The sequence below is a fragment of the Alligator mississippiensis genome, chromosome 9 (genome assembly GCF_030867095.1).
Source record: "Alligator mississippiensis isolate rAllMis1 chromosome 9, rAllMis1, whole genome shotgun sequence".
NCBI lineage: Eukaryota > Metazoa > Chordata > Crocodylia > Alligatoridae > Alligator > Alligator mississippiensis.
Genome location: NC_081832.1, coordinates 16,912,236 through 16,923,829, shown reverse-complemented (window position 1 = coordinate 16,923,829; position 11,594 = coordinate 16,912,236). Strand labels below are relative to the sequence as shown.

The following is an 11,594-nucleotide window of genomic DNA, read 5'->3' as shown; positions in this document are numbered from 1 at the left end:
TACGTCATAAGGGAAAAAACCAGCCAAGTTTTGTTGCTGTCTTGAGCCACGTGCCAGTCAGATTACAGAAGAAAAAAAAGCATCCAGATGAGAAGAATCAGCTTTTGCTTTTTCTGTAAGGAATTTCTTGGCTGCTCACTTCTCATTAAATACTAATGCTAGTTAGAAGGGGAGCCTATTGAGATGAAATGCTGAGTAACTTAAGGCTATACAAGTAGCTGATACAATTCTGCCTTATTCAAAATATGCCTTCTAGGATCCTCAGGCCCCCTCAGGGTGGTTCTGTTACAGCCCCAATTCATATGAGTGATGCCATTGCTTTGAGGGAGACATGAAAATTCAGGACAGCCACAACAGAGGAGCTAGGGAGCAGCTACCGCCTTTGCTACAAAGGCAGAAGAGCCCAGCCGCTCAGGTTCCTTCTGGATTCATCCCATCTTGGAAGCTGTAGTTTCATGCCAGAGCCACCCCATAAAGAGAGACGACAAGTCCCTAGAAAATAAGAGTATGTATAGGCCATGTGGAGCCAACCTTGGCTCATAATTAAGTAGTCAGAAAACCCACTTTGCTAGTCAGGGTCCTAAAAATAACAAGGCAGAGCTATGCTACCTAGACCAAGAGCCTAGCACTCAGACAGCACTCTTTACCTCAAGCTACTCCAGGAGCCTAATAAGTAATCCCCACAGCTACTAGCATGCCCAATTAGAAAAGGAAAGCCCCAGCTCCTTTTCCTCCCCCCTTACTACTTTCATTAACTTTTTGCAGTGTACATTTGCTCCTTCTATAGGAACTTTTTCCCTGAATGCCTTTCTGCACTGACCTTTATATACAGCAGAGACAAGCAGGTGAAACCATACAGTGGCCTGTTCCGTTGCTCAAGAACTAAGCCCTGCTCTCATTTCCCAGTAGACTCTGACATATTCAGTTTCTACTGTGATTGGCTTTGTCCTTGTAATCTTCTAGGCAGACTTGTCAAATTATGAGCTTGAGAGGGCTGGATTTCCTGATGTACTTCACTTTCCTGGTTTTTCAGCTGCTCCTCTACAGGGCAGGAATTGGAAGGAATGGAAAAGAGAGTGAGTGCCCTCCCCTCCGCTGGACATAGATGTTAGGGTTGGAAGGGACCTCAATAGATCATCGAGTCCGACCCCCTGCATAGGCAGGAAAGAGTGCTGGGTCTAGATGACCCCATGCAGCTCTGCTTGTCCAGACAGGACGAGAGGATTAGAAAGGAGGTAAAGTTTAGTTATCACCAACCACAGGAGTGAGGAATGATTATTTAGGGGGAAAATCCTGGCTATGTTCCAGACCAGGCTGCTCCACGAAACAACAGTGCAACAAACCCAGCTAGGTACAGCTTATCAGGGAAAGCCTGCTCACCTGTTAACAAAAGCACCAAAACCCAGGACTAATTCTGCAGTCCTCAAATGACTATGCCCAGAGAAGGGGGGCTAGACATGATGTTCTCACAAGGTCCCTTCCAGCCCTAAACTTCTGTAAATCTGTGACCATTGTCCTTGAGGGGTAGCTTCTTCAATTAGGAAAGCCACAGACCTAAGAGGAAGAAGTAAGATTTCACGCTGATGTTACAAGGTGTTATGTTACTATGAGTAATTGCATTAGGATTTCCCACTGGGCTTCCTAATGGCTGATATGCAGCCTCCCTGCAGATGAAACCTGTGGTGCTAGAATTCTGCAGAACATCTTTTGTTTGCATGACTCAAAAACAGGCAATTATAACCTGCATTTGTGCTGCCATATTTGCTTCAGCCTGCTGCAGCAAGTGTCTGGACAGGCAGTGAATACCAGCCCTAGCTTCAAAAGAATCATTTATACACGCTCCAGCAGCTACATCATCTTTAAATGGACACTGAACTGACAGGGCAGTCTCCCTGCTTTTGCTAACCCAGGCCCCCAGTCATTTTTTCACAAGCCTGATTCTATTTCCGTTTAGTGCCATGGGTAAATCAATTAAACACTTGATCAGGTTATTTCAACAAAAGCTGCTTTCCACGCTGAGAAAATGATTGATGAAACAGGGACTATTTAGCCTCTGGAGCCGATTAAAGGGTGACCTTATTAAGCTCCTTCTTGCAGCCAAGAATTATAAAACTAATCTTAAAAGGACTAAAGCAACCTAATTATATTTGGTATTTTTCCCTATTTTTATTGGAGTATTTTCTTGCTCAGAAATAATGAGCTAGACCTCAGACACTCATGATTGTCTTAAAAGTATGAGATTTTTTAATGGGGCTGTTTGCCTTTAGGTTGTGCTTGTATCATGTCATCAAGCTTTTCTCTGAAACAATGGGTGTGAGTAACTCATGGAAAACCAATGCTCCACTAATGCTGAAGTCATCAAGGGAAAGAGAGATCCAGGACCAATCTTTAGGTGCTGCTCCTATGCCAGACCTAAGTTCTGGCAGTTGTTTGAAGTGGGATCCAAAGTAGAATAGCATCACTAGGATATTGGGAGACCTTCACCCCAAAGTACCTTCTTACCTGGTGTTTAGAATATGCTGCTGCGTTAACCAGCAAGAAATGAACAGGCCTCACTCCTCAGAGGTGACAGACTTCAACATGAGGTTGGAGGGATGGATGTCGCCACTCAGGATCCACAGCTGAATCCTCACCTGAGGAGGGCATGGCAGTGCCTCTTCTACCCCACAGCTAGAACACTGCCCAGAGAGGTAGAGCCACAGCTCAAATGCCTCTTCGGAGATGAAGCAGGCATTGGGCTGTGGCAGTGGGACCCATTTCTTGCTAGCTAGCTCAGTAGTTCTTTTCTTGGCTTGCTGGCGTCCATCTCAGGTGCTTAACTCTCAGCACCCATTATATCAGGGAGCCCGGACACCTGTTTGGAGTGTTACAACACATATGCCCCTCCGTGGATATAGCTCCTCCCGTTTTCTCCAAGAACGGGGCTTTGAAATCAAACACCAGATCCCAAAGCATACACTTACAATATGGAAGGGAAGTATATTGTCTGCTTTGCACAGCTGACAACACAATGTGCATACTTGATTTGAGTTCTCTCATTTTTGGTGAGTCTTTCATTCAACAGCAGCATGAAACAAACATTTAAATAGGGGAATGCGACTGTAAAACAGCAGCAGCTGGTTGGGAAAAGCCAGAGGGGCAAGCAAAATGAATGCATATAAGGGGGCTCTCACAGCAAATCCTGGTATTTCTCTTGTGGATGCAAGGACCTCTATGCCATACTAGCATAAGGCTTTGCAGACCTGGGGAGCACAAGGGAAGGAACAGTCTTTTATGTTTTCATTTAGCTTGAGAGTGCATAGCTTCTGGAAAAGCTGTCTCTCAAATTTGCCGTGGTGTCTCCCCAAGGCTTTTGAAATGCATGCGTTGTAGCACTGGGGACTTTCCAGTCTTCCACTGCTGTGATACACAAACTGAATGAAACTGAAGAAATTCCTTTTGAGAAGTAGCAAAGCACTGGATTAGGTACCTAAACCCCTTCCAAAACATCATGTGGTGAGATTCTCCAAGAATCAGTTTGATTTTATTGTTCAGCACTTAATTTTCTCCCTGTTTTCCCAAGTATTTTTACATAATCTCATGTGCATATTTATAAAATTGTTCTCTATTCTTCATCTCCAAAACTTGCTGATCTAGGTTTGGAGCCTAATAAAGTCATGTTATACATTAAATGTTGGAGTTATTCTGTGTTGTATGAATTTACCTCCTTATCCGTCTAGTGCCAAGGGAGTCCCTATATTGGTATGGACTTGGTTTATCCACTAGGAAAGTATTTGAATTAGAAACATTAAACCAATTCATTTATTGGTTTACCCGTAAAACCAATTAATCTAGAATACTGGATTTAGCAGTTTATTTTTTTTTTATTAAATTGCACCCTTAATTTGGGGCTGTTGAACAGGTCCAAGGGACACAGGATTAAGTTAAGAAAATGAGCACAGGAAGAGCCAAGTTTGGGTGACTAAAAAACCCCCCAAAACAGAGCAGTGTCTACCCTATAGAGAAGCACAATGCCAAGAGTAAAACTGCTGAGAGGGATACTGCATAATCCAATCTACATTCAACCAAATCTTGGGATATCTCAAGGTGTTTAGTCAAACTAAGTTAAAAGAAAAGGTTGGCCATATTCTTTCGCTTTGAGGAGCAGTATTTAAATGGCTGTGCTGTTTACATATGATTCACAGAAGTTTAGGGCTGGAAGGGACCTTGTGAGATCATTGGTTCCAGCCCCCCCGGTCTGGGCAGGAAAGACTGCTGGGGTCAAATAACCCCAGCAAGGTGTGCTGTGCATCCAGTCTCCTTCTGGGCGAGGGACAGGCATTACACATAAAATAATTTATGTGATCAAAAACTGGTGTAAACCTGTAACAGAACAGATGTTCAGTGCACATAAACCAGTCTGAAAATGAGTGAAACTGGTTTGAGATGCCTGATACTGCATTTAACCAGGTTTAACTGATTCGAGTCAAACCAGTTTATGCAATGTCTGTCCCAAACCCCTTCCTGATTTAACTTAAATCAGACTCCTCCAGCATCCTGGCATGCTCTCTGGGCTGGGCAGGGTTCTCTGCTCCACAGCAGGGTTCACCCCTCCCCTCTACTCCCTGGCTGGAGCTTGGCAGAGACTGCAGGCATCTGCCTGGCTTCAGCTTCCCCCTGCTCCCCCACTCCCTGCTAACCAGGGATCCCCCCGTCCCCTTTGCCTTACACAGGTACCTCTCAGCATTAGCTAGCAGACCACATGCTGGCTATGGTCTGTACTGTGGCAGATGGGACAAAGGCAGAATCAGCAGGTAGCTAGTAGTATGTCCCTGTTGTTTTCTTAACGGGGTGATAAATACTGAGGTAGGGATGATAAACACCGTTATCAATTTCCTGCTGGGCAGTCAGAAGGGGGGAGTGGGGGGACCCCTCCCTAATCAGAGCCATGCCCCCATCAGCTCAGCACTATGAAAGGGAAGGGAAGGGAAGGGAAGGGAAGGGAAGGCTGCTTTAGCACCCCTGGCTTCTAGCCTGAGCCACCGCAGGCATGTGCCTGCATTTCTGGGATATCGGTGTAGTTACAAACTAATTCAGCCTAACCAGGTTAGACTAACTTGCAAAGATTGAATAAATTCAGGCTCAGGCTTTTTGAAAGTCTGTTCCTAGCCTTGAAGATCTCCAGGGTAGGTGTCTGCACCACTCCTGCTGGGCGTGTAAACTGTTCTTGCAATTTGCCTGCCTGTCAGTGGGTCAGGACATCCTGCACTTCAGTGATCCATTCATTAAAAGAAGGGATGTTTAGCATTGCACTGCTCTGCTGCATTGGTCAAGCAAGTAGCCAGCAACAGATGCTGCAAGAAATGAGAACTCCTGGGGCTTCTGAGTTCTCCAGCCCCAGGACAGCACTTACTTGATAAGCAGTGCTTGATCACGTGCACTGGGCAGTGCACACTGGACTCCAATTATGGTAATATTTTAAATGAGGTTTGGCTGCCTGCATGGGCTTTCACAAATTAAAGGATTATTAAGTCACTCAGGGGTTGGAAGTGGCTGACTTGCATTCTGGGAAGGACTAACATTTTCTCTTCTCTCCTGGCACACGTGACAGACATAGCCAATACCAGGATAGTTCTCACATAAACACTTAAGATACTGGCTCTTGGGTCTGACTGACCCTTTGTGCTTACAGGCAAGAGCAAAAGGGATGACATGAGAAGTCAGGTGAAGGGATAGCTGGTAATAAGTACAGGCCAAAGCCATTTCTGTTTATGATGGTAGGCAGGTATCCTGAAACAGTATGTTCTAGTCAGGATTCTGAGCTCCCAAATAAGTATCTGAAACTATAAAAACCTTGCTAGAGGTTGGAAGAGTTGAAGGTTTTCTTTTTATAACAGTGCTGACAGTTCTGGGTTTATACTTAATGAGTCATTTATAGCAGCCAGAGTCATGACAGACTATGTATTGGAAGGGGAGAGAGGGTCCTTCCACCAATGTCTTACCTGTACCTATACCTATACATGTCCCAGACACAGAAACTGTAGGGGCAAATTCTAGCCTGCTACGGGGTAGCAAGTCTGAAAGCTACATGAACAGAAACTTTTTCTTAATTGAACATTGAACTGTGTGCTGGGGAAAGCGCCCTAGGGAGGAAGCTCTTTGTGGAATAGGTACAGCAGGCAGCTGTTGTAGGATACAATATTGTCCTACACCCAAAAAACCCAGCAGTGTGAATGAGAAGCCCTGTCTCTGTTCCCTTAACCCATGTCCTGGTCTTAAAAACAGTCTACACTTGTCCTAGTAAAAAAATGTCTAATAGCACCTGGGCTGAACTCCCAAGTAGTAGGCACTGGCCAGTCAGCTAATCTTTCATTTAATAACCAGTTACTGACTTGGAATACAATGGAAACCAATGCTCTGGTTCTTAAACTTTTTGGACCGATACATCAGTGTCAACCAAAATTTTCTGCAGAAGCCATTCAGGCACCCGTCTCAAACATATCGCTGGAAAGGAGGGAGAGTGATCTGCACATGCATTTGTGAACCACTTACCGAAGCCTTGTGGACAGACCCAAGAGTAGACTGAGAACGGCTGCTGTAGATGGAAGAAGGTTCATTTTGTTACTACTGCTTGATCTACCCAGTCCTAAAAAGGGAATGTGTCCTAAAAGAAGTTGCAGATGCTACATCAAGCTAGAAATTCTGTATTGGAAGAGTTTTAATTCTGTATATATAGTCCAGCGCTAAGACCTTCATTCAGCACAGTTTATTTGTCATGTTGAACAAATAAGGCAAGATATTTGAGAGAAATGAAAACAATCTCCTGTATCAAACTTGGAGAAAATGCCATAAAAGTTACTATTTCATACATATACAAACTAATGACCCAATACTATTATATACAAATAGCCAGATCTTACAAAATAGCACTTCAAGTCAGCACTTTATGCCAGTGTCACTAATTTCTTTGTTACAAAAAAAGTTAAAGCTACAAACTTCACATTATTTAGTCTCACAGAACTGACATCAGCGTCTTTTCAGGCTGTAAGAAGTGAAGATGACAGTTTGTCCAGAACACTTCTCAGCAATGCATATGGACCCATAAAGCATGTCAATGCAATTTCACAATTAAACGAGCATATTGCTTAACCTTGTTTGCCTGACTAGCCTTCCCTTAGGATATAAGCCTCAGTCTTACCATTTGAAACAGCACAAGGAGCAAGTGGAATATGCTTCTGCACATTACTGCAAAGAAGCCAAAAAAGGAGCAATTGTCTCTACTTGATTAGAAGTCAACTGGAGGGGGGCAGGGAGAACAATATCCATTCCCTATATTTTGGACAACTCCATGAAGCAGCAAAAGTCTGAACTCTCAGTCATTTGGGAACAGGTTAAGGAAATTGTTAATTAGACCATTTCATTCTTTCATATATTTGGATTCTTCTGCTAGTGGGGTTTTTTTGTTTGGTTGGTTTTGTGTGTGTGGTTTTTTTTTAAATAGACAGCTATTTCAGTGAAGCCTACTGATTGCAAGCATCTGTGAACTAACATATTGCTTTGGGCAATCTCAAATTATGCTCTCGGAGTGAACAACAAAATGTGATCATCAGATCACCATTTGCTGTTTTGTTTAAAATTGGGGTTTCCTAATGTCTTCCAGTTGTCAGAAAGTTTTGTCAAGTGACAATTCATTCCCTCTAGAGCCCAGTCTTTACAACACATAGGCAATGCAATTAGCTCGCCATGCATGGCTCACCTAGCACGTGCGCGCACACACACAAAATGCATATATACCACAAATAATTAAACCAAGATCTAATATTTCAAATAAAAGAATTCCATCTTTCTTGTTTCCAGAAGTTCCACTGAAGCAAGTGAACATGATGAACATTAATAAGAATCTTTTGTAAATATTTTTGAGCAATAAAAACACATGGCATGAATTTTTAATGTGTGCTGCAGATGGCATCTGTGCCCTGTGTTACTATGCTGTATTGTCAATATACAAATTTACTAGCCTTCATGGTTCACTTCATTGCCAGATTTTTATTACTGAGGGATTTAATCATCTAACAAAGGTACAGTTTAAATTATTTAGCTTCTGCTGGGAAAGTGAGATGGGACTCATTTTAATGTACTGGTTGCTTTCAAGATCTTCATCCTGCACTTTCCCCAAAACTGGAGACTGTCAGAATTCAAGTGCCCAACAGCAGGGCAGAGTGGGTTGGGTAGCCCTGGAATGCATTATCTCATTGTCCTTAACCACACTGCTCACCGACTCCTTTTCCTTTCATACATCTGCTTGACGAGTTAGGTGGGTTTTAGGAGATGGCTACTTTAGCTCTGCACATTCACAACTGAGGAATAAATTGAAGATGGTGATAGCTAAACAATGGCTCAGCTCCTTTTAAATCAACAGGATATAAATTTACTGTAACCTCCCAAGAAACAGGGTCTAAAGCTATGCTTCAAATAGGAGAGGCGTGCCTTCGCACCTTACTAACAGCATTTGATTTCAGGAAACACTGCTATTCAGTTTGATTATCTTATGTCGTACCAAGGTCTATTTCACAAGGATGATGTGGAAACTGGTCCTTCTATCAGAGGAAAATGAAAATAAATTAATGCAAATTCTTGATCTGTCCAAATACTTTGTCCCATGTGTAAGAGACTCTAAAAAAGCAAATCCCAATATCAGAACTGACATTAGCAGTGTTCTCTAGCTACAGAGTATAGCACCCCGTCTGATACGGCTACATCTGTAACTGGTAACTCTTGTACTGATTCTTCTGGTTTGCTTTCCCTCACAGCCGTGAAAGTTTACTGAACCATTTCAGGGTGACTCAGCTTGCTTTGATTGTACATCCACTTTCTGCTCATTTTCCACAAGTCTTCAAAAATATGAAAAAAGGTAGACTGTACAGTTATCCCAGAGAGGAAGATTTTAAGGGTGCCCTGAAAAACTAGAAGAGACTGAATTTAGCAACAGCAACACAGGCTAAGTTGTACCTTCAGTCAGCTGACTCCTATGAGCAAGGTTTGCCACCTCAAAGAAAAAAAATATTGAATCTTTTTGGGCAAAAAATATTTATTTTTAGCTTAGCCTTTTTGATGCACTTAACCTTTTAGGAAAGTGAAATACTATGAAGGTACATTTTTATCCAAACATCCAAATTTACATCTAACTTCTAAAGCCTGTAAAAAATCTCCACAATTTACAGTGAAATATTTTTAAAACCTCTAACAAATGGAGCAGAAGGTACTTAGTTTCCTGAGAGAGATTTCACAGAATAATTTCAGCATCTTAATACTGCATCTTGCATGCATGGCAATGCTAGGTGGATCTCTCTGAAGGACATTTCCAAACAGGCATCTGCTTTGTGTTCTGTGTTGCAATTCCACTTTGGTTTTGGTTTTCTCTTAAGGTTAATGTGGCTTTTAACTGCAGAATATCATTTCTAATAGAGGCACAACATGCTTAATCTACCAGTATTAATTCATACAGTACACATGAAGGACAAGACAGAGGTTTTGAAAAACGCTTTTAGAAGCACATAACGTAAGGCATGGGGCTTATTACAGACTTTTTAAAATATGAGATTTATGTTCCTTTCTAAAGGCTGGAACTGTTTTTGTACATCTTTGTCTAACACTTTTCAGCAACCTCTTTTGTTTGGTCACACTTTCCATAGTACCTTAACAGTAGAAAGACACAGTTAAACTGTTTGAAACTGAGCCTATATAATAACACCAACAACAACAAAAATGCAGCAGTTAAAACACCACAGCACATAGTAACTTGAAAAGAAGAAACTGGACTACTGAAAGTTACTTCAAGAAGAAAAGGAGCCAACTTTCATTAGTCTATTTCTAGCTGTTCCTCAGATTTCAAAATTAAAAAAAAAAATCCATCTAAAAGCAGTAACAGAACTCCTCTGAAATAATACACCTCTTATTTTAAATATGTCTAACATTAACACATACCATTATCCATCCATCAGGACTTCCCACTTAATGGCATTCCTGAGTTCACAAAAGTGCTATGGAAAAAAAAAAAATAAGTGGGCAGTACTGCCCTCTATCTTGCTAATCAATCTGTTTAGTAGTCATAAAAAGCAAGGAGCTGATTGTTTCAGAGGGTGGAAGTTGATTCTACCAGCGGTTCTTTCAGAAGTTCTGTTGCCGACGCTTCTTCGCTTCAATAGCATCGAGGATTGGCTGTCGTTTAGACTGGTACTTCTGGCGGATCTCTTCGATTTCCTGCTCCATCATGGGATCAAGGGCTGAGAGTCTCCTCTGCAGCTCCTCTACGCTCCAACTCTTTAACTAGCAGGAAGAGAAACAGAATATAACCCAAACTCAGAGTCTGAAAGGAAATGATCAGCACTTCTGCAGGGACTGTGTTCTTCTTGCTCTTACATTATAAATATTAGCATAGCATCCTAATGGTAGACAGCAAAACTGTTCTGAACTCCAAAAGCAGCAGAGGGGAATAACTGAGAAACAAGATGACAAATAACTTCTGCTCCAAGCTCCTAGAACCTGAATCCTGGGTGCAGTAAAAATTGGTTTATTGTCTCTGTCAGCTAACTCTACAGTGAAACGTGTGCCAGACAGGCCATAAGCACAGCACACAGTATCTACTTAAACTTCAAGGTTTTTAAGAACGATCAGGCATTTCCCATTCTGAGGGCTTTCAAAGAAGTTTTCAAATACTGTCATTTCAAAATTAATCAAAAAGCTTTCATTTACTGGTTTTCCTTCCTTTTCCTAATAGCCCTTAATTTCATTGAGTAAAGGGACAGAGGAAGGGAAAGAAAAAAGAAACTGAGAAATAGGCCAATTTTTAGCTTGTTAAACTCCAGAAAGTTAAAAAGTTATGTTTCCTAGACATTTTTGTAGACTCCTACACTTAGGTTCTTTTCTATTTCTGAAAGGCCAAAATGCTGGTTATGAATCACACGCTCATACTTGCATGCAAAAAACCCCACACCATTTGTACATTATTCTGTACCAGCTTCCTAGGGAGCATCCAGAGGACAAGCAGCAGTGGCACATAGTTGTGCTGCTGCTATTAGTCCCCAGGGAATGCTCGTGCACACGCTCTGGTGCATGGCAAGTTGCCCTGGGTAGGGTAGAGGAGGCTGAGGCCAGCACCTGGGGGTTTTACCTGGGGTCCTGGGGGTCTCCAGCAGAGGTGAAGCAGTGTGTGGAGTCTGGCCAGCAGCTGAAGCATGGCTCTGGCTAGCCAGGCTCTGGTTTTGAGCCATGCATGCTGCCGCCATGTGCACTGCCCTGCTCTTTTCAGATGTAGAGGTTTTTTTACATCAGGATCTCCCAATGTCAAAAAAACCTGCCGCGCTGCAAATCAGCAGCGTGGTAAGTGTCTGCATGTGTGGCGCGTGCAGTTTACGTTGCTGCAGCTGAGACTAGTGCCCCATACCGCACGTGCGCACTGATCTGGGCACGCCCCCAGAGGTTTTTGTTTTTTTCTCAGTCAATCCACAACTTGTCTGCAAATTGTGTTTTATCAGCTCCCACAAGGTTACCATTGTAATGAGGACAGATTCTTCCATTTAAAAGTTTTAAGATTTATGCACTGCAAATTTTTATAA

General features: G+C 42.4%; 1 protein-coding gene across 1 annotated transcript in view; it reads right to left on the bottom strand.

Moving 5' to 3' along the window:
• Nucleotides 1-6,730: 6,730 nt before the first annotated feature.
• The window catches only part of STK4 (serine/threonine kinase 4), a 74,067-nt gene continuing 69,203 nt past the window's right edge, over nucleotides 6,731-11,594 (bottom strand). The window contains exon 11 of the mRNA XM_006275791.4: nucleotides 6,731-10,305. Within this exon, the coding sequence (XP_006275853.1) occupies nucleotides 10,147-10,305 (159 nt within the window). The 3' untranslated portion in view covers nucleotides 6,731-10,146. The remainder of the gene's footprint in view (nucleotides 10,306-11,594) is intronic.